At 37.4% G+C, this 25,065-nt stretch overlaps 1 protein-coding gene across 1 annotated transcript in view; it reads left to right on the top strand.

Moving 5' to 3' along the window:
* The window catches only part of LOC127659315 (E3 ubiquitin-protein ligase MYCBP2-like), a 171,533-nt gene that overhangs the window by 3,109 nt on the left and 143,359 nt on the right, over positions 1–25,065 (top strand). Inside the window, 3 exon segments of the mRNA XM_052149082.1 lie at positions 11,367–11,582; positions 22,810–22,963; positions 23,451–23,647. Coding sequence (XP_052005042.1) covers positions 11,367–11,582; positions 22,810–22,963; positions 23,451–23,647 — 567 coding nt within the window.

Raw genomic sequence — 25,065 nt, 5'->3', positions numbered from 1 at the left:
AAGGACTGCCCTATGGCCAGGGGCCAGTGTGAGAGATTCAGGCCAGTTGCTAGAACTGTCACTTGCCCAATCGGGCCAGTGCTGCATTTATAACATTAGTGCAAGCAAACAACAAGCGAGAGAGCACAAACTTTACACTGAGCAAACAAAGTATTGTAACCGACGAGCAAGTGCGATATTTAGCTCGCAAAGATGCACGAGAGCATAATATACTGGACGCACCAAGGCACAGTTACGTGCACACATAAGAGCGTGCAAACACTGAGCGCACTCTCCTAGCACTATCCTCACTCTTTTCCAAGTGTCTTAGCAGCAGCTATTACCAATGAGAATAAAATAGCAGGAAAAAAAACACGTTTTGCACAACATTTTAAATAGGCTTGTCCCCGCATGTTCCATGTTCATAGTGCGCAAAATCCCCACATTTTTATTTTTTACATCGAAAAGTAGTAATCCACAAATTGGAACACAAAAAATCCACATTTTCTTTCTATAGGACTGAAAATCCATGTCTCTCCATGCATATGTCATCATCATCATCATCTCTCTCGGTGCAGAGTAGATTGTTTAACGTGCATGTGCTCTCGTAAAGGGACAGAGCACTAGTTTTATTCCCACTGTAAAAAAATTACATTAATTCGCCTCTAGAGATGAAGCGGATAATGAGACGTAATAAACTTTGTTAAACCCTGATTATACACGTGTCTGGAAATCACGAGCTGCTCAATATCCAAAATCTAAGTATACATTTAATTAGGTAATATTTCAAAATGTAAACATTAATTCGAAATGATAATTCCATTTGATATTGAAAGAAGAAAGATCACTATGGCTATTATTATCCGAGCTGTTCAGCTGCAGGGTGAAGATGAATATTTTTCTACTTCATTTCATCCCCATAAAACACCTGTTACATGTCTCATTTCTGAACCATACAGGTATTTTTGTTTTTGTGCTTTGTATATCAGTCAGTGTCGGTCTTGTTTGGGTTGACTAATTTTATGTTTATATCCACATTCATCATAATTCATAGATTAGACATATCTACCTACTGTATATTATACAGTCACAACCAATTTAGTAACAAGTCTGTTGTCTCAGGGATTCATACGTTTACATTCAGCCAATTATCAAATCTTTAACTCAGTGACTAAATCTTTGATCCTGTGTGTGAAAAAACTACACATGGCCAAAAGTTGCATGACAGCATGGCTAAACGGGTGACTGAAAACACATAATCTCCTCCACTGCTGGGGCCAGTGAAAATCTGAAGCACAGGCCCAATCGGGCCAATACAAAAAATCCTTAGCATTGAGCATTGAGCCCTGACCTCAGACCATCTCAGCTCAGGAGGTGCTCCGAGTTCAGTTCACTTTATTTCCACAGTTGTGAGCGCAAATCTGTAGGGTCACTTTATAATATAGCTTGTACATCTGTGATTAAATCATAAAATAATACTAAAACACGTTCCCCTTGAACCATGATTTATATTTCAGTGATTATTATCATTATTATTATGTTTACATTTATAATTGTTTTTAGATCGTAATATATAGTAGTAGTTTTCCGCCTGTTGTCATGTTAATGGAAATGTGGTTATACACTCACCTAAAGGATTATTAGGAACACCATACTAATACTGTGTTTGACCCCCTTTCGCCTTCAGAACTGCCTTAATTCTACGTGGCATTGATTCAACAAGGTGCTGAAAGCATTCTTTAGAAATGTTGGCCCATATTGATAGGATAGCATCTTGCAGTTGATGGAGATTTGTGGGATGCACATCCAGGGCACGAAGCTCCCGTTCCACCACATCCCAAAGATGCTCTATTGGGTTGAGATCTGGTGACTGTGGGGGCCATTTTAGTACAGTGAACTCATTGTCATGTTCAAGAAACCATTTTGAAATGATTCGAGCTTTGTGACATGGTGCATTATCCTGCTGGAAGTAGCCATAAGAGGATGGGTACATGGTGGCCATAAAGGGATGGACATGGTCAGAAACAATGCTCAGGTAGGCCGTGGCATTTAAACGATGCCCAATTGGCACTAAGGGGCCTAAAGTGTGCCAAGAAAACATCCCCCACACCATTACACCACCACCACCACCAGCCTGCACAGTGGTAACAAGGCATGATGGATCCATGTTCTCATTCTGTTTACGCCAAATTCTGACTCTACCATCTGAATGTCTCAACAGAAATCGAGACTCATCAGACCAGGCAACATTTTTCCAGTCTTCAACTGTCCAATTTTGGTGAGCTCTTGCAAATTGTAGCCTCTTTTTCCTATTTGTAGTGGAGATGAGTGGTACCCGGTGGGGTCTTCTGCTGTTGTAGCCCATCCGCCTCAAGGTTGTGCGTGTTGTGGCTTCACAAATGCTTTGCTGCATACCTCGGTTGTAACGAGTGGTTATTTCAGGCAAAGTTGCTCTTCTATCAGCTTGAATCAGTCGGCCCATTCTCCTCTGACCTCTAGCATCAACAAGGCATTTTCGCCCACAGGACCGCCGCATACTGGATGTTTTTCCCTTTTCACACCATTCTTTGTAAACCCTAGAAATGGTTGTGCGTGAAAATCCCAGTAACTGAGCAGATTGTGAAATACTCAGACCGGCCCGTCTGGCACCAACAACCATGCCACGCTCAAAATTGCTTAAATCACCTTTCTTTCCCATTCTGACATTCAGTTTAGAGTTCAGGAGATTGTCTTGACCAGGACCACACCCCTAAATGCATTGAAGCAACTGACATGTGATTGGTTGATTAGATAATTGCATTAATGAGAAATTGAACAGGTGTTCCTAATAATCCTTTAGGTGAGTGTATATGATTTTCTTTTTTTGACCACTTCGTTATTTTAATAGCTCTTTTGAAGTGCAATTTCAATGTCTTTGGTTCAGGCTTTTAATTTTTTTAAATACATTAATTTAATTTTTAACGCAAAATCACTGAAGCAAGAATATTCACAGATCTCTCAGCTGGGGGCTTGATGATGTAATTGGATATTGTGATTTCTTTTTTTCTTTTAATAAAAATATTGTGAACATGTTTCATGCATATTGCCAGCACTATGAAAGATCAAAACAAATGTATTCACACACATTCAAAGTCATTACCCTTCTGAAGCAGCTAAACTGAGTCCTGGGATGAAAGGTATTAAAACACCAACATTAAACCCGCAACAACCCAAAATAGGTGATGTATTTACCCGGACAATAAAATAATCGACCAGTAGCCCATGATGGAGAGAATGCACAGATGAAGTAGATTCACTGCCAAAGAGATGTTGCCCTTCACAACAGTTGAAAAGCTGTAACTTCATAGTACACTATCAACACAGTTACTTTATCTTTGTGTGGTTTTTGTGGTTACTGCAATTTTTTCAAACCAGGTTATAGTTAATCCTGACCTGTATGTTACATGATACCTTGTAAAGTGTTCTTCTGCAAATTGCTTGCAATGCTAAGTTTCAACCACAAATGTCACTAGAGAGCAACATAGCACAGTTGCATTGTGCAGAATTCCATTCAGATAGCTTGTTTATAGCTTTTTTTATAGCCAACACATTCCCTCTTAGTACACGTACATTACCCAGATGTCTTTTTGATTTCTGTGATTTGTTACATCTGGAAGACATCTGTATTTTTCAGGTTGTTTGGTCATCCGCAATGAGTCTAAGTTGTTTCCTTTCGGATGTCAATAAGACATTCAGCAGACGTTTTTGAGATGTTTTTGATTTAGAATGTTTGTAAGTCTGATATTTTTAAGATGTTTAGCAGATGTTAATTAGATTGCGATGCTTTCCAGATGAAACTATCTAAAACAGACATCTCTGAGTTGTACGTGTGCTATCTGGGGTTATTGTTTTTGTTGTGGACTTATTTCAAAAGGTCACATTATTTGACACTGAGCATGTTTACATGTGCTATCTTACATTGATTATGCTTAATAAGCTTTTTTTGGGGAAAGGTCATAAACTGTTTTTAAACAATTTATGCTAAAACCAATTGGCACACAAAGATTACAGTGTTTACCATTTTTTTTTGAGAATGTGGTGGGTGGACCTCAGACTGTCTTGGGTGGTCCGAGGGCATGTTCCCCTTATTTATTTTGTTATTTTTACAAAATAATGGGGATGCACCGATACAACTTTTCTCTTCCGATTCCGATATCAGAAATCTCAGTATCGGCCGATACTGATCCCGATCAGATACCAGAGTTGTTTTTTTTTTGCTGTATCAGTTTAGAATACCTTTACATTATTGTATGGAACTAGTTGAGGATACTCTTTAATATGTAATGAAAGACAAACCTCTAACTACAAATTATTTCAATAATAAATAAATGTAGCTTATTAAGAAAAACTTTTACTAGTATACTGGATAATGTAGCAGCAAAATGAACAGTAATTCCAGTATAAGTCATCAATAGAAAATAAGTTGTTCTTTTGTATCTGGACTTTAAAGAATTCAGATAATACAACAAATAATAATAATATATTATAATAGTAATATATCTCAATTGTGCTCCGTTACATGCTCAAGTAACATGTCAAATTTTTTCTATTATGACCGATGCCCCTAATAGTGTCCTTATGCAATCGACTCAATTCTCTGCGACAGAAATGTAAACTGCACTGGGTAGGGGAGGAGGCTATTGTCATATGATAATTATTTAATGTCACGTATGGTGGTCAAATAAAGAAAAGCCTCCATTGCCACCATTAACAGCTGGGATGCTCATGGTTCTATGGAATGAGATCTACTTTTTCATCATGTTATTGCAGCAAAATCTACCATGTACAAATAAAGACTACTGCTTTTTTTACCACCATTCTTACTGGCTTATTCAATATCCATTGGTGGTGTGTTTATGTCTGTTTACAATTGGAAGTAAAAACAAGAGACTCATCCGATAATTTCAAATCCCATGCTTGCGGTTTTCTTACATTGCCGGATTTTTGGAAAAAACTTTGTCAGCGTATTGTTGTGCATGTAAACACACTCATTGATCACATTGCAATCACGATATGATAAATTCTTATCATATTCTAAATTCAACTTGTACATTTTATGCGAGGAATCTGATTTTAGTCATCAGAGTTGAAGTTGCCAGTAAACACTCACACGCATGGTGGAGATTTCGGGAGTGGTGGGGTCACGATTGGCTGTTGCTTGGTGACCCATGTGTTGGATGTTTCCACAGCAACAGCTTCCTCCATCTCCTGCACTGAGCACCAATGGTGTGCCAGGCAGCAAGGTTTTTTCTCACAGTGTCTGCTGCGTTTAACAATGCTCAGAAAATAGGCTTAGACCCAGAATGTCTTATTTTGGAAATTGTGCATTGTCTTCCCATTCCCCAAAGCATGTGCAGGGGTAATGTCTGATTGTGTTTGGATATCCTTTCCCATGCACTCGTTTTCCCTAGTGGATGTGAGTGCTTCACAGGCTGGGGTAAGAGAAAATAATGTGATTGCAGATAGTGGAGAAGGGAAAATGCCGTAATAATCCTCCACACTAAAACACTGCTAGTTTAGGAAAAGGAGCACACTTATATTTCTCTCTTTCTGTGCCACAGCCTTAAAAAGAACTCATTGTCTTTGTTTGCTCACAAACGTATGGGTGGAGTTTCTCCAGGAGGGTGGGCTTGTCTTGAATACATACTTGAAATGTGTGTTCACAGTAGTTTAAATTGCTTATTATTCAAATTCTGGTAAAATGCATCACCAGCCTGTGCGTAAGTTTGTGTCAGCAGAGCGCTCACTAACGCGCTGGCACTGTGCATACTATATATTTACTTATTAAACACAGCCTTTTGTGATTCACAGAGCTATCACATGTCATCAGGTGGCTTTAAATAAAATGCACAAGTCATATGAACTCCTTTAATTGTGTTTTTATGGTTCTTGTATGTCATTTTTGGAGCTTGACAGTAACTAACGTGACTAACACACAATATCGGATTTGGATCGGGCTCGTCAGACTGATATCCGATCCGTTTAAAACGTCAGTATCGGAGCCGATATCGATCTAGGTATCAGATTGAAAGCACATTAAAAATCATCATGGTATTTAAACGTTGTTTACATTTATACCGGCAACAAAGCCTTTGCAAATAAATTGTCAATATGTCACCCAGTAGGGCTGTCATGATTATGAAATTTGGTCGAGGATTTATTGTCAAACAAATTATTGCGATTATGACGATTAATTGTCTGTTTTAGAGCTTTCACAATTCTGACTATTAATTATCATATAGATTGTCATACTTTTGTCTTAGGTGTATGTGTGCTTCACAAACCTTAAGAAGTCGTTCATATATTCATATTTAACTTTTATATGATTTCCAATAAAGCTTTAAAAACTTATGAATGACATTAAAAATTATATTTTATAATAATATTTCAAAATATTTAAAATATATGTCTCTCTTTTTGGTCCAATTTAGTCTTTGTCCATTTTGCATTTACACTGTTGTTGTTGAATCCCAACCAACCTGAATAGCTATCATATTACATTACATTTAGGGCTGACCCCAACCAAAGATTTTCCTAGTAGTCGTTAGTTTAAGCCATTAATCGACTAGTTGTTGCACGTTTATGATATTCATTTAATTACTTCAATATATATATATTTTTGGGGGGCATCAGAAAATGGTTTGAGTTCCAGGGCTGAGAAAGAATGTTATAAGTAACATTGCTAACACTGTTCTACATTACAGAAAATACTAAACCGTATGTGTCGGAAAAACCAGCAAGTAGACTATCTGAATATTTGTTAAGTTATAGAGAGAAATGCACATTAGGGTTGTGCTGACAGACGATGATCTCAGGGATCGTTGGTGGTCAGAGTGATCGCCAATAGCTGATGCCTTTGACCATGTCAAGACGATATTTGGTTTTCCAATTAATGTGATAAATAATTATTATTTTAGGCTATATATTATTATTATTATCATCGAATTAATATTACAAATAATTTTCCCATAGAGACACAGACACACTTTATTATATTATTAAGAACAGATGACAGAAAAGCTGTATATGTGCATGTATGACACGCTGTTTTTCTGGAGGCGTGCTGTCTCGTGGAACACACGCATGTAAAAGGTACTCACACTTTCTTTGTCTTCTGAATTTGTTTTGTTGCAAGAACAGCATTGTCTTTGAGATTGCTGTAAATGACCTCAGACATCTCAGCTTAGGAGGTGTTTTGAGTTCAGTTCACTTTATTTCCACAGAGCAGTTCATTGTGACCACAACTCTGCAGCCTTTACGTCTGTGATTAAAACATAAAATAATACAAAAACACCTCGAACCATGATTTATATTTCAGTGATTATTATCATCATCATTATAATTATTATTTTTACATTTATAGTTGTTTTTATGTCTTCATTTGTAGTCAAGTAATTTTCCGTCTGCATGTTAAGATGGATTTTTGTCTGACGGTAAATAAAACTGATTGGCTTTTCACATGCAAAATACATCCTGCAGGCCCCAATATGGTTTATGTATAGAATCACTTGTCACAACCATAAGACAACAATTTTTGGAATTTAATAGCTGACAAGTGATAGTTTAATTTACTCGTCGATGTATTTACACGTTGTGTTGCCTACATGCTATGGTTGATAATTCCCCAAAGCAATGCATTATTGTAACCCTTTTGCTGAGACAGAGTCATTGAAAGGCATCTCCATCAAATGTTATTTGCCACCCAAACAAATTGATCATATTTTTTCATGCCTGCTGCTGGCTCTTAAACAGCTTTATTGTGGTTTGTGTAAAGATGTCACATTTTCTGAGAATGGCTTATAGACCCTCAGAAGTGTCATTTAGCGTGTTTCCATGCACGCTCTTACACCTATTATGCTTAATAAGCTGACAACGTGTGAGGTCATGTTAACTAATTAAACTACGTTCGTTTAATGGTGTAAGGGCATAGAAGGCATGAACTGATCGACACAGGTATGTCTATTTTTGCCCATTATGCTGATTTTGCGTTGCATATAAACACCTTTATCTGTTTTCTTACCAGCTTATCCAATGTCAACACGTGTTGTGCGCAAGCCTCTTCATGGTTTCACATCAAAAGCTGAGAATAACATGCTTATTTCAAATCTCACATAGATGCGGATTTCTTGCTTTGTCAGATTTTTTAAATAAGCTGATTTTTGGGAGTAATCAGCATATTGGTGTGCATGGAACAGGTGTAGTGATTACATAATGGGTGGTGTTGGCTTAAAGACCCCTATAAATGGCCTGAGGAAATTGGGAAATATTGGGAAATAATGAAGAGCTTTTCCTTTTAAAAAAAACAATAACAATATGGCCGATTGCCTTTTTGATTTTAGTTTACAACCGTGAACCATGATTTGCTACCTGCTGTTGCTAGTCAGGTGGTATTAGGGGGAGGGGATCATTTCATTTTAAAGCATTTAATTTATCTTTTGCTGAGCTTTACCCCTATCCGGTTCTCACTCTGACAAGCTTTGCAGAATTTCCCATAGGAATGAATGGGAGATTGCTGAGTTTTTTTTTTTCAAACGAATATCACAGTTACTTGAAAAGAAAAAAAAAGTGTAATTTAATAGTGATTTCATACCTGATTTCTCCCCCTTCAGGGGGCGTTCAGAGCAAATTAGTAGAGAGGGGGGCTTTAGGTTAGAAATGGGGGGTGTATATCAGTCATAATAATCAAATCTATTATTACGTTTCTCTTTGAATTAAAATGTTTATCTAGACTTGGAGTAAATCAGTTGGTTCTCAATTATATGGGTTGGTATGCAATTGTACCATGGTTCGTCTGAATTTGAAGTCCAGCGACACATCTGAAGTATCTAGCTTAGTGGCGTCAATACACAGGTGGAGGCACAACTTAGGCTAATGAAGTAGGGGGGCATTCATTAAAAAAGTTTGAGAACCACTGGTCTAGAGTAAGTGAGCAATGAACAGAACTGCTCATAATATCTCTACAACAAACAATATGGTACTGTGAACTCTCATTTACTTTTGCCTCTTCTGTGACCTGAATTAATACATAAATTTGTCGTTTTTAGCTTTTATTTACCTTGGAGCAAATGTATGTCTCATTGCTGATTTTATACATGTTAATTTGGAAATGAGAGCAGACACATAGTTGTATCCATATCATGATCTTCAAAAAATATTGTTTTTCCTCTCTGGGTACCTCACATCTCTACTGTAAGTGACCTGGCAACAGTATTCACAATAGAGTCTTGGAAAGAACCGCAGTTTAAATCCTCTTTATTGAGCACAGTAGCTCCGTTGCCTGCAAAGAGGGAGAAAGTGACTTTTTGTGCCACATTCTCATCTTTTCTACTCTGTTCATGGCTTCTTTCTAATGCAGGCGTCCCACTAGCCTATATTTTAGCCATTTACATGAAAATAGGTGGGAGTTGGTGCATGGCCAAATCTCTTGGTAGGTGAGAACACCACCTTAACCAAAATGTCCACAGCTGTCCTGCACCACTGCCTGAGGATGATTCAGTCTGAAAATCCACTTAGCTGCTAGCCATGACTCATATATGTGTGGTCACCTATTGACTTCAGTGGCCGGGGAGGCTGATGTCACTGTGCCAAACACAGGGGAATAGATTTCTGCTTGGTGTCCGCTTAAAAATGAATGACCTTCCCTTCATTACATCATCCTTCTTTATGGCCAGATAGACAAATACAAAGACAAATGGATCAGTTAAGTCTGTCAGGAGATAGATTGATAAATAGGACAACAGAAAATAAGATGCATCGAAGGGCTCAGCAGTATATGATGGTATATACCATGCAACCATAGATATGTCAACCGGTAGAGCTGGTTTGTACCGCAGTAGAGATATTTGCATGGCTTTCAATGTGCAGGACTGCTTTGTTATTTATGAGAGTGAAGAAGGAGCATAGAACAATGCAAAAATACAGAGTGCATTACTCTGTTTTTATGGGGTGTTGTTAAGCACAACGCAAAGCAGAAATTAGTTCACACTACTTTGTTTATGGTCGCCAAGCAATAACGCTGCTTGCCACATTAATATGATGTGTGTTTGTGGATAAGGGGTGGGAGAAAATATAAATTCTCAGATGCATTGCGATTCTTTTTCTAACATTTCTGAATCCATTCTCAAAAATTCAGAATCGCTTCGGAGTTCAATTTAAACCAAGGAAACACAGTGGCGCTTATGTGCATGCCAGAGACAGAGGGAGATGCCAGGAACAGATGGTCAGATGTGCATATACTTAAGCCGGAAGTTTCAACATCATGACCAGCGTACCCAACTGACACTACAGTCCCAAAATTAGTTTACAAAGTCAAGCACATAGCAACGTAAGAGTTTATACAGAAGCAGAAATCTCTGATCCAGCCAACCTGAACCAGCAACCAATAGTTGTGGGTATAGTTATAGGCTAGGGATCAATTAGTTCTTAATTCAAAATGTATTATGAATCACAATTTGTGTATTATATTACTGTTACTGTTTTTCTTTCTGATTTAAGTGTGAGATAAATTGAAGCTGTTTTTAGACTGATACAGGCCTATTTTTATTGTGAATAATAATCTTTTGGGTTGCATCCAACAGGTTGAAATAAAAAGATACAATAATTAAATGAAATTAAGTACTTTCATTTGTAAATTGTTTTTCACCCAATTAAAAAAAAAATTATCTTATGGTTATTTAAAATAAACACATTAATAAACGCATTATATAAAAAAAAATTCGCCAACCGCCCAATGCACAATTTCGGGCCGCCGAAACAAAATTATTGATATTCTCAATAATAATATTGATATTCTTGCAGAAGGGATCCGCCTGCTGGATTTAGTTGACATGCGGCACAATAAAGGTTTTTAAAATACACATGATAACACTTACTAAAAGTTTAGTTTGATTTCACATTGTACCTTGAAGTTAAAAAATTATGCGTTGAATTCAAAAGGTTCCAGATATTTAGATGGTGTAAAAAAACTCTTATCTAAATATAAACATGAATTGCAATTAAGAAATTATGTTCTGTAGTAATTAAATGCAATTATTTATATAAACCAACTTTGAGCATGTGAATGCCCATAGATGTCAGTCACCACCGAAGACCATTTTTGTCCCAGAAAAACCCTTAGTGCTGTTAGTCTTGCATGCTCCTCAATATCATCCAGTCCCAATGATAATGGAGGTGTGGTGTAACTTTGCCTTGGTCCTATATATATTTCATGTTGTGGATATAAACCTACATCCCATAGGAAAATCAATAACCTTCTTCCCTAAGGTCTGTTGTAATACATGCATTATAGCCTACTGTCTGTTATCACAAATGTTCTTCCTACCTAACTTTTAACGTCTAATGTTTTACAGACAGATAGTCTGGATGGGGCCTTCCCTGTGCCTGACATCAAACTCCACAGCAACCCCTCTGCATTCAACGTCTACTGTAATGTACGGCATTGCGTGCTGGACTGGCAGCAGAAGGAGGCCGCGTTGGCCCTGGCCTCCCACAATTCTGTGCAGAGCGGTGAATCAGACAGCGAGGAAGAGGAGGAGTGCCGTGAACCAGCCATCAAACTGCCTAAGGTCAGTGGGGCATGCAATTCAGTGCTATTGTTCCAGCTTTAGGGTGTATACCATGCTCATTATAGGAAGTAGTGTTTCTTGCTTATGAGTATGGCTGAATACTTGGTATTCCTTTTATACCACTTATATTTACACATTTATGAGTGGGCAGGACTGATTTTCATTATTTACATATGAGTAATGAAGAAACTTGGCGTAATGTGAAAAGACAGAGCGGGACATGTCTCAAACAAGTCAAGATGAGGAAGAACTTATCAAAGGATGTTGTTAGGAACAATGTGATGTGGAGTTAATTTGTTCAGAGTTGTTGAGCAATGGCAGAACTTACCTCATTAATATAGGTAGGGCTGTGAATCGGTTTAAAGTTTGAAACTAATTAATCACACAGTTTCCTGTGATTAATCACGATTCATCAACAGACATTAAAATATAATCATAAATAGGTTTACTTTGTCACAAAGAACTGGCAAGAAATTGGTTAGTCATTATTTATTTATTTTATTGGAGTTGACACTCTTCATGTAGCTTGCTGCCTAGCCAAAGAATGGGGGCATAGAAGCCCTTGTGACTGTGGATTAATGCTGTATGGGGGTTCAGGGTTATCCCTAGAGAGAACATTTAGAAAACGTCTGAATGGAACATTTTCATATTTTAATTAAAGTGAGGAATTTTATTGTCTTGTCATCCATTCCAGAGATGATGACATCTGATTAATTTCACCAAATTTGAACAGATATCGATTTGTACATTATTTCAAACCACGTTAACTTGTGCGGCGCCTCATGTCTACACACATGCAGGGAAAAGAGGCAACGTGTGCGGAGCAGGACAGGGCATTAATGATGCGTGTTTGGTGCTAGAGAAAAATATTCAAGATTACAGTGCAGAAAGATCAGAGCTGGTGTACACAGCACTGTTGTTCTGTCGCACTTTTCACTAGAGATGATGAGAGGGCGCAACCGTTGTTGTTAAGTCTTGCAGTGCGAATGGAATCAATCCGTTGTCCGACGTAGCCTAATCGTTAGTAAAGCAGCTAACATTAACAAGCTCATCCAATCTGACCCTATGTTTCCACTGGCACGTTGTAAGCAAAGCAGAGAGAGTGTTTTCAATTCATTCCTATGAAAGCCAGATTGTAGGATTGACAGCAATGTGGAGCAAGCGTTCGGAGCGTCTTTGAGCGGATTTCTTCCGTGCCAGTGGAAACTAAGCCTGAGAAAGCCAAACTATTAAAGTTTTTAGCAACACACACTAAATATCGAAAATTCGTTAAAAGCTTCTCATCGATTTATTTGTATTTTTTTTCCACGATAAATATCACGATTGTTTCATCAACCAGAAAGGCTGCACAGCAAGGAAGAAGCCAATGCTCCAAAACTGCCATAAAAAAGCCTGACTACAGTTCGCAAGTGCACATGGGGACAAAGATTTTACTTTTTGGAGATTTTTCCTCTGGTCTAATGAAACTAAAATTGAATACCTCCAAAGTTGTGGCAAAATGGCTTAAGAACAACAAAGTTAAGGTAATGGAGTGGCCATCACAAAGAAAATTTGTGGGCAGAACTGAAACGGCGTGTGCGAGCATGGAGTCATACAAACCTGACTCCGTTACACTAGTTCTGTCTGGAGGAATGCGCCAAAATACCAGCCACTTTTTGTGAGAAGCTTGTGGAAGGCTACACAAAACGTTTGACCCAAGTTAAACAATATAAAGGCAATGCTGCCAAATTCTAACAAAGTGCATGTAAACTTCTGACACACAGGGAATGTGATGAAAGAAATAAAAGCTGAAATAAATAATTCTCTACTATTATTCTGACATTTCACATTCTTAAAATAAAGTAGTGATCTTAACTGACCTACGACAGGGAATGATTTCTATGATTAAATCATAAAGTTTAAATGTATTTGGCCAAGATGTATGTAAACTTCTGACTTCAACTGTAAATAATAATCAGTCTTTTGATTGTCACACACATACAGTACATATACACAAGGCATAGGCAGTGCATTTTACTGTAAATCAGCTCTAGTCCATTCTTGATTTTATTTATATTAAAGATCAGTGATTTATAGTCATTTTATGGCTTCGGATGTGGCTCATCCAAACAAAATGAAGAGTCAGAACTATTATTTTTTGAATGGCTATGATTAGGGCTGGGCGAAATGGCAAATAAATAAAATATAGATTTTTATCAAATTTTAACGATTACATTTTTTCAACTTTTAAATGTACTCCAACATGATTCAAATGGTATGATCTTAATAAGCTTTTTTTTTTGGGAGTACACAGCATATTGGTGTGCATGTAAACTTATCACTGCTGATTTAGTGCTAACAGGGCTATACTACTAAAGAGTACAAAAAAAACAGCACACATATAAAATAGTCCATTTAAATTTTAATACAGCATGTTATGTTGTATTAGTGCTTTTCAGTAATGAATACAATAGCCTGGGTTAATTTATAATCAGCATTTTTTCCAAATCTGTTCACCAATGAACAATGTTGATGTTTTCTTTTCCGCTGAGCTCTTTGCATTGCGATTAAAGTAGAATCTGTGAGGAATACACGTTATGCTGCCTCTGAATTTTGCGAGGTACTGTATATCATAAGGCAGTATCATTTTGTTGCCTACTGTACCGTACCGAACAGACTTTGCATTGGGAGCATGCCTATGATGCATTAAAATGCTGCCTATATAGGCAGCTCTATAGGTTTTGGAGCAGTGCTTCTGATATCCTGAATTTGCGGAGGCAGAGCATGTATCTCACTCTGCTCTCCAAGAATGGCCATAGTGAGACACAGCCATGTTACACCATTAATATGACATGTCCTCTCAACATTACTTCCATGTAAGGATAGGCTGTGGAGATTAGTTCTAACCTCCACTTCAAAGATCCTCTGTGGAGGCTACAACCTAGAAGCAGATGTGCCTAGTGATGGGAATCATAGGGAATATTAACGATTGTAAATTATAATTGTAATAATTTACAATTGTTATAGTACTTTTGAGTACTAATAAAGCGCTCTACTATCTACTGAAAAAAAGCTACTATACTATTTTGTGAACACATTTGAATGTTTTTCTCAATGATTAATTTTGATAAAACACAGTTCCAAAATCACATATTTACCAGCATGTTGGTTCTGTGAGGTCAATGCTATTTTAAGGCATCATGCCCCCTAAGATTCCTTATTTTGGCCAAATTGTAAGGGATCATCTTATGAATCCTTTCCCGAGTATGCAATCCCAGAATGAGCTTGAGAATCCATTCAAAACTGAAAAGTATAGAGAATATTATTATTTTTATTTATTATTTTTTAAGTAGAAAACTGATATTTACACACAAAATGTGTTCGCTAGGTACATTTATACCTATTAAAGTATCCTGTCTTTTAGTGCTAGGCGATTAGGTCGATCAGACTCTAAACCTAAAATTTTGTTATATTCTTGTTCTTTAGGCAGTATTAACTGTATTATCAAAACACAATACAAACACAAATTCAATAAGAACACTCATTTGGCAGCATTATTTTTGGAACACAAAGCAGTTATCAGTATTGTTTAATTCGATTATTATCATCTTTAGGCTATTAGTAATTTTCCACCTGTTGTCGTTGACGGATGCTTGCGTGATGATAGTTATTTTGGTAGTTACTTTGTAATTTTATTGCTTTTTCATTTACTTTAAAGTGCAATTTGACTTTAGAAATATATTTCGTGTTTCAGTAAATTGTTTTTTTAAGCAAAATCAATAAAGCAAAAAATTCACGACCTTCGGGGTGTCTTTGATATAATCGTGTATCGTAAAAAATTTTTACGCTGATTGGCAATAAAAAATTTGTTTACATTTTCCCCAGCCCTACTGTCGCCACCTAATTTGAAATCAGTTGGGTGTCGAGTGTTCCGCGCACTGCACTTGAATAGCGCTATTTTAATAGTGCATAGAGTTGCTGCCTATGTAGAGCATTCCAAATTGCTCTCTTAAGAGGCTGTATTTCAGTTTGGATGCTGCTGTAGAAGACAGCTGTCTATGCAAAAGGAGACAGTGAGGCAGCTCACTTAGTTTTTCAACAGACCTATTGTTAAATGAACAAACGGTTAGTAATTACACTGATTAAAGTCTTACAAGTACGTGTAAAACAACAGCAGATTTCGCCACATTTTGAACATGATGAAAGTAATGCAGTTGTGTACTTCAAAAATGTTGTAATTCAACTCAACAAAAGTCAAATTTGTGTAATTCATTACCAGTGATTTGACATGGTTGCATAATAAAGCAGAACCATCAAATTAACGGTATTGCCAGACATTGTTCTAAATAATCAAATATCTGTATCGAGAACCAGTTCTCGACTGATGCCCCACAATGTCAACGATTATGTCTGTCCCAACACACAAGAGCGACTACACAGGATCATGTAGTATATCCCTCAAAGTCCTTTAGACAATCAGAAATGCCTCTTTTAGATGATGGCCTTCAAAGATGAACCATGAAGGCCTCTCGTTTTGACTGATCAACACTGTATCTTATAGTTTTATGATTTTATGATCAAACCATTTCCACAAAGAAGCTTCCCAGAGATTTCTTCATTAAAATATAATGGAAGATGTTAAACACAGCTATAACAAGTACACTGAGGGTACTCTAGAAAGCAAGATCTTTATCTTAAGATAAAAGACGAAAAATGAAGAGTCAAGCATGATTTATATCCTCATGTGATCTGAATGTTCCACATGATGTTGATGTCCATAAACCCATTACATAAAACGGCAACACCTTATTAAAAGTCAGTTGATATTAATAAAAGCATGCACACAGTTATTTATTATTTTCCAGTCAAAGTAAACCACATACACTATCATGCAATTTTTCTCGGCTCAACACAGTGGCTATAGTGATATTTTTCTCCACTCTCAATAGAGAGAAAGGGCCTGTGATTCAAATATGGCTTGTTCTGTTTTGTAATGGTGGCTTTATACTGAATAAGCTGCATGATTCAATAATTTTTTGGGGGAGAATATGTTGCTTAACCAAATGTCCTTACGGAGCAAGAGAATAGAGTGCTACAGTGAAATTCCAGAAGTAAAAATCTAATTTTTAGCAATTATATATAAACAGTTCAAGACAGAAGCACCAAGTAATGGGAAATGGTTCCTCAAAAGCCACAAGTCGGAGTGTTTTCAACTTAAAGGCTCCGATATACTCATGGGAAAGTTCTTCATTTTTCGCCAAGAGCTAAAAAGAAGTTAAAATCAGCTGAGCAGCTGTACACTGTTTGCAAACATGAATATATTGAGTCGCGTGAGCACACAAGAATGTGCTGATACAGAGTGCGCTCTCCAAGAACTGTCCTATATCTGTTGCACGTGTCTTTGCCGCATTTATTACAATGTGTTAAAAATTGCTGGGGGGAAAAACCCACTTCATTAAGTTCGGAGTGGGATTGCACATCTTATGCAGTGTTTCAATTATTCCCTCACATTCCATTTTCACAGTGCAGGAAATTCCCAAATTGTTTTGTTTTAACTTATTGGTGATGAGTAGTAATCCACACCTAGGAACTAGGGATGTGCACGGTTACCGTTTTTAACATTTGGTTAACCTTGAGGTTTCACAAGAATCGTTTTTTTCATTGGGAAGCGGGAATAAAGAATGTTTATTGCAATAGAATTTCCTCAAACACTACTCAAGATAGCAGCCAATAAAGTGCGCAGTGAGTCTTAATAGTATAATAAATAGATTTTCAAATCTTAATATCAAATGGCACTGAACTTGTCTAATTATTGTATGTAAATATGCACTTAAGAGCAAAATGGAAAAACACTGTCTAACAGGTTATAAAGCACTAAAACTTTTGGATAAAATCAATAATCTGGAAATTATTATAAAAACATAGACACGTGTTTAATGGTCTAACAGTCAATCACATGAAGTCCTCTATGCTTCCTGAACTACTTCAGATAGCAGCTCTGCACAATGCAGTGCATCAAATGAAACAAAGCAGGTGTTTCGTCATACTTTTTTAAAATAATTTTATAATTACTTGTCAAATTGTATGTATGACTTTCTTTCTTCTACAGAACACAAATTATGATTTTTAGAAGAACATATCAGCTCTGTAGATCATACAATGCAAGTGAATTGGTGCCAAATTATTGGCGATCCAAAATACATACAAAGGCATCATAAAAGTAATCCATACAACTAGTGGTGGACCGATCAGGAAATTTGAGGCCGTTTGTTTTTTAACACTAAGATCGGCCGATAACGATAATATTTTTTAAAGTGCCCTTAGCCACACTTATGCAAGTTATAGTCTGCAGTTATGTTTATGCCCCACACTGTAAAAGTACATTCATTGTGAATTGCAGTTATGAATAGTTCTGTTGTCAATTTCTTGAATGGGTCAAGGTCATGTGATACTGGCAACCAGTAAAAACCACAAGGGCATCACACACAGCAGAGATACATTCAAAAATAAGAATATGGTCAATTACTAACTCCAAAACAGCTCCTGTGAGGAATCATTAGTATTTCTGATTTGTCTTTGGCGTTATTATTATTACTGTCTTTTGACTAATTATTAAGCAAATGCGTGAAGACGCAGTGCCGTTATTGAAGGTTAAAGAGTTATATCTGTTATTGGTGGCATTTTGACCAACATCATTCTGAATAAAATTGGGATCCTCAATTAAATTAGGAATAGCGCTGTGTTGACTGACTGAGATATTGAGAGCGCCTGGAGAACACGCTTGTTTGATGGACACTGAGAGCGCTCATGTTGAAGGAGGAGAAACTAATAGCGCTCAGGATTGCTCAAACAGTCTCTGACGCTCCACACACCGTCTGATTGTCCCGTATACTGAGATTTGTATTTGCATGCTTATTTGTTGTTTAATTCATTTTTATGCCCGTTAGCAGTCTCTTTATCCTCTCCGTGCTCACTTTGAAGCCAGTCAGAATAACTACTGTATTGACTCTATAAAATTGCCAGCTTAATATTCTTACATGTGTAATTCTTACACATAAAAAATTTGCATATTCATCTAAATTACAGCATGTCTGAAAGTTTAAATCGGTGAATGCTTAGAATTGCACCAACTCACCCTCCAGTGGCCACACTAAAGGCTGAGCAAGCGCTCATTTATTAGAGTAGCAGTGTATGCTTGCTGCAAAAAAGATCGCCCCTGAATCTAGGCACGATCGGCCGATCATGGATTAAGACGAAAATCGGCTGATTTAGATCAGTGGCCGATTGATCGGTGCACCCCTACATACAACTTCAGTGTTTAAATCCATGTTTTCAGAAGTGATATGATAGGTGTGGGTGAGAAACAGACCAATTTTTAAGTCCTTTTTTGCAAGAAATTCTTCTCCCTGCCCAGTATATTCATATGCATGAAGAATGTGAATTGCCAAAAACACAGAGAATGTGAAGAAGAATGTGAAAGTTAAAGTGGACTGAGCAGGGAGGAGAATTTATAGTAAAAAAGGACTTAAATATTAATCACGCACACATATCATAACGCTTCTGAAAATATGGATTTAACCACTGGAGTCTTATGGAATACTTTTATGCTGACGTGTGCTTTTTGGTGTTTAAAAATGTTGGCACCCATTCACTTGCATTATATGGACCTACAGAGCTGAAATATTCTTCTAAAAACCTTCATTTGAGTACAGCAGATGAAAGAATCTGGGATGGCATGAGGGTGAGTGAATGATGAGGATTTTCATTTTCAGGTGATTTATTCCTTTATAAAAATGTGGCGATTTTGTGTGAGCCAATGAAAGAAAAAACAGCACAACAGTTAAGGATGCCCCACCAGCGTATCAACAGAATATAGAAAAACAGCGCAGATGCACAGATAAGCATATTTGAACAACCCTTAACTCGCCCTATACTTGAAAATCTGACTTGAGTTTGGGTCGGGTTGAAGACCTCTATTGCACGTGTAGAATAACCAAATAGTGATTTTGGTTTTCGAATAGTGGTGCGTCGAGCAGTTAACCGAATGTCGACTATCCGAGCTCGTCCTTACTAGGGACACAAGAAATCAATAGTTTCTTTCTATTGGACGTAACATGACTAAACGGGTGACCAAAAACCCATCCTCTGCTCGACTGAACTCGCAGAAAAACATGTGTAAATGGCAGGACAGCTGAGGTTATATCATTTATTTATGAGTTAATGTCTGTAAAGTGCTTATATGGGGTTGCATAAGGCAAAAAGCTGTAATTTACAGCTATCTTGCAAACTATAAGTGTGATATAATTTTGGGGGAAATTTTCTTAAAAACTAAATATTAATAAAAAATCTGGGCCAGGAGAATCAATCCTTAGCATTGAGCCCTGCCTAAACCTAAACTTTTTCTAGTTATTTTTTTAAGTTAATCAGCCCTCTGCATAGCGAGTAAATCACTTGCATATGCGAGTAAATTTTGCACTATGCTACTAAAATTTGTCCGTTATTAGCCACTGGCTAGGAAATATTAACATTTCACTCTCCAGTGATTGAGTTGTGTAGTGTCGAAGAACCGCACTGTGGACATCACGCAGAGCAGCTCTCTGGAGAGCGCTTGAAGATTAACCGCTTCTCAAGCGTTCTGATGTGTGCGCCGTCTACAGAGGCTCGTGCCAAACTCTCAAGTATATGTTAACTATGTTTCACTTTAATTTAACGACATGCAATGGCAAATGTCGGTGGTTGTTGTGGGTTCATTCACGCAGTGAATTCATATAAATGAAGAGCTGCCTTTCTCGGTTTGCTTAATATCTTTTTCAGTTGCATTACGCATACATGTTGTCAAAATTCTGGCGAGAAAATACAAAAATGTACTAGCCAATGGCGATTCTTTCTTCAACATGACCGTAGAGGGTTGTTAACCTTACAGGCAGCACCAAAGAACACCATTCTTGACTGATCACCTTTATGAGAATCTAATAAACAAAAAACTTTAATTACGACATTGTTACTCACAAATGCGAGTGAGATTTTCACACTGTAGAGCCCTGGTTAAGTATTGTAGATAGTGTGTAATTTTGTTATGTTTAGATTCTGCTTTCATGACGCTACTGCTCTAATGCGCTATGCGCGACCATAATATGCACCGGATACCATCTGTGTTTGTAATTTATGATGACTTTGATGCCTCTGCAAATATGGGTGTAAAACAGAGTGCCAGACAGACGTAAATGTGCAGAACAGACAAAAGAATGATAATTAGAGACATACCGCTAATGTGAATGTGTGAATGGCTTTCGGCTGCAGACACCACATGCGTGAAGCAGCATATCAAACAACACAGTGAATAGGCACTTAATAGTACTTTAGTTGATTTGGTTCCTTTTATAGACTATCTTAAAAATTCACACAACATGGTCTTTGAAAGTGTCTCTGTGCAAGTGGTAGAATAGATGTAGTTAAGTTTGCACAGGCTTGACAACCCTGCACACCGTTGGTACATGTTGACTGATCTTAACCGACTGAACAACATTACTGGGATTGGTTGTCGGCCTAAAAATGGGTGCAACACCGGGTCACACCCACTGATGATGTGGACCAATGGCAGTGTGACGCTGTTTAGCAGTTGGAACGAAATTTTCCAGAGAGTTCACTCTGGCAAGCTGTTTTGAACCACCGAAACAAACTCCGTAACAGTGTTTTTGGCCAGATATTTTTTCTAAATGACATCACACTAATTTAGATTTTACACTCGTTCTTTGATTTCTCTTGAACTAAATCAGGGCCTTAAAAGCCAAATTCCCAATGAAGTACTACATTATCCACAATCCTGAATCAAGATCCGCCATTCATAGAAGGTGCTTTTGCCATGGAATAAGGAATTACATTAATGTGACTCAACAGTGACCACCCACTTCCTCAAAGCATTGTGAATTACAACATTGAATCAGTCTCTCCACATTTACTTTATATTTTGAAAGTCAGTCATCCTTGGCAGTAGAGCTTGCGTGAAATGTAACTTATTTTACAGAAAAAATGCGTCACTTGCTAATTTGTAGTTTTTATAACACACTGTTGAACAAATGATAACACTTATTAACAATAATAAAACATTTAAGTGGACTAGGTTCTAAAAAATCAAAGTGTGAATGAAAAGTCAAGTCCAATTTCAGTCCATTTACAATGTCAATCTACATTGAGAACTGGGTTCCTTTTCACTCTTTTGTTTTGTTTTTTTTGTTTTTTGGGTCATCTAGCAAGCAAACTAATAGAGTTTCACTTTTGGACAGAAAAGGTCTAAATTTGGTTAGTTTTAAGGCTAATTTATACTTACTGGTTGAACAAGCTTTGCTTAGTTCGCCTACAAATGTTGACACAATGCAGTGACGTTTTTATTCTGCCGATGTGTTAGTTTGGTGATATTTCTCCTGTTGCGCACATCTCTGAAATTCTTGACCTTGGAGAACTTGAAGAGCATTGATGATTGGTTAAAACTAATCATTGGTGTGGTTCGGACGTGCCGTTTTTTTATTTACAATTGGGCGTGCCAGCTGAGGAGATGTTACCTAGGTTACTGTCGTTAAAATTATAACTTTGAAGACCCTCTTTGAGATTGTGTGGAAGTATACTTTTTTCACTTCATGATTTGCAACACAAGCTCTACAAAGACACCATGGCCATGACAAATGTGTAGAGAGAGATTTGAAGTTTTTAAATGTGGAAGGGGCCGTGATAAGTTTAATGAAGCAAAGAAGCGACACAGCGACTTTACTTGTGGCTGGAACAGCACGTTAAACATTGTGACATCACCCTAAATTAACTAATTTTTAAACGATGCCGCGCTTAAATATAAACACCTGCTTCGTTCGCTGAGGGTGCGTTTGTTTGACCAAGAGAAAAAAGTTGTCTTTTTCCAAATAAAATTATAAACAAGTCTTTAAAAGGACTCCTTTGATATGACAGCAGAACATGGTCAAAACATAGCTTAATTTGCCGACAAAAAGCATCACTTTCTAGTTTGCGGATTTTGCACACCATGTTCAGTTTGAGACACTTTCAGTTTCAATGTGATTTATCCATTTTTGTTCTTTTAGCCTTGATATTTAAGCAATGTTTAATGCAAGATGTTTAATGTATTTCATATTGCAGTTCCAATCACAATTGCAATATTATTAGTTTATCAAATCCTTGTAAACCTTACAGACTACAATGTCTTTTGTAAGTTTGTTAATATGTGTGTTCCTCTGCTCCTCAGATCATTGGTATTGGACTGTGTGGAGTATTTGAGCTCATCAAAGAGACGCGTTTTTCGCACCCGTCACTGTGCTTACGGAGCCTTCAGGCCCTTCTGGACATGCTACAGGGGCAACAGCCTGAGAGCTTTCAGACCGAACCTCCAGATGTGCTCGGTGAGATACACACCTGCATTCACCTGATCACATACACTATACGGACACTTAAAAATCTATAATGACTTTACATTATGTCATGAAATATCAAACCAAGATGCATTTATTTTAAATAAAGATTTTAAACACAAACACACTGCTCATGCTCACTATAGGTACATTGATCAAAATGAAGAAAAGAGTATTTGAATACTTTCTGGTTGTCAAACTTTAGTGGTCCAATGTACATAGTTAAAGTGATGAACTACACCTGTGGTCACTCTGCTTGGGCACCTGTGTGAACTTGAGGGGAACTGACATCATCCACAAAATATCACCTTGAGACCAGTTGATTAAAATTAGTTGCTCATAAAGTGAAATTTGCTTTCAGATGCTGCTTGGTTGGATATTCTTTCATCCAAGGGAATTAAATGCATACATTTTAAGTGTCCAAATACTTCTTTGGGCCCCTGTATTTCATTATAATATTTTAATCATGACACCACAGAGTCTCTCTTCCACCTTCTGCTGGAGACAACTGTGCGGAGCACAGGGACGAACGACCCCAACAGTCAGACCCTGACAGCTTTATCCTGTGCCTGCCTCTTCAGCCTGGTGGTGGCCTGGGGAGACACTGGTAAAACCCTCCAGGCTGTATCTGCTATCCTCACCAACAATGGCAGCCATGCATGCCAAACCATCCAGGTGAGACATGACTAGGAGTTACTTGTGATTTTTAAAAGTGACGTGTGTCATTTCTGTGCATCTAGTGTCACCAAATAGACAGTTTGATCTTTGTCTGGCACATTTCAGGGTGGATTGTTTTGTAAATCCCTCCCAATGTAATACAGACTTAGCAAAGAGGCAGTTATTGAACAATGGGGCAGTTTCAACTATATTTAGCCCAACAGCAAACCCGCAGCTTGTGTGTGAGCATAGCATCCCTAGGGTTTACATAGAAGTCTTAAAGCGACAGCAGCAAAAAATTGTTTAATAGCGAAGTCTGAGAGAGAGGGTGGAAACCAAAATCTGACTTTATTTGAACAAAATAAACTTGACCAACATTATAGTTTAGACAACTTTAAAAGTTGAAGTGTGTATTTGTTGGTGAATGAGTTTGAGCTATTAGACTCATTAAAAGCTGCTGTTGTCAAGATGACAGCACATCATCGCTGTTCTCTCTGTATGGACTAGACAGAGCTACAATGGCATATGGGGGCCAACTGTTGAATTGTCTGAAAAAGTACAATTTCCCATCTTTATTATATTATTCTGCCAGCGCACAGTCCCTAAGCCAATTACTATTCAGTCTTCTGCTGTCTGCATGATGCATGTCTCTTTGTAATTTTTGCCTTTTTAAATGCTCCAGAATGCTGTCTGATAGTATCACGCAGTGATGTAGACCAAAGAGACCAATCCAGAGAGTTTCTTTGTAGTTGCCAAGGTAACGATAACCTAATTGGAGCATGAGTAACTTGCATTGCTTGGGTAATAGTGTGGTATTTGATCTGTCAAATGTCTGTCGGTTTACAGTGCACACAGTGGACTTGACGTGATACAGAATTCTACAAAATTAAAATAAATATATATGTGTGTATTAGGGATGTCCCGATACCACTTTTTCCACTTCCGATCCGATTCCGATATCGGAAATCTCAGTATTGGCCGATACCGATCCGATCCGATACAGTGTTGTTATTTTACATAATCAGTTTATAATATCTTTACAGTATTGTGTGGAAATAATTGGGTGTACTCTTTAATAGGCTATGTAAAGAGTTAATGTGTTAACTACACATTATTTCAATATAAATGTATAGCTTAAGAAACACTTTATTATTAACTAGCATACTGGCACTCCCTGAGTTCTGATTACACGCACCTGCATATCATTAGTGGCTAATCAATGACTGCATAAATAAATACCCTGCTTTCGCACGCGCTCACTCTCACTCTCACTCTCACTCTCACTCTCACTCTCTCTCTCTCTCTCTCTCTCTCTCTCTCTCTCTCTCTCTCTCTCAATTCAATTCAAATGAGCTTTATTGGCATGACTTGTACAGTATTGCCAAAGCATTGGCCATTACATAGGCAATGAACAAATAATCAATAAAATTAATCAG

The sequence above is a fragment of the Xyrauchen texanus genome, chromosome 18, assembly GCF_025860055.1.
Source record: "Xyrauchen texanus isolate HMW12.3.18 chromosome 18, RBS_HiC_50CHRs, whole genome shotgun sequence".
NCBI classification, from domain to species: Eukaryota; Metazoa; Chordata; class Actinopteri; order Cypriniformes; family Catostomidae; genus Xyrauchen; species Xyrauchen texanus.
Note: the sequence above shows the minus strand (reverse complement) of the source record. Positions and strands in the feature narration are given on the sequence as shown.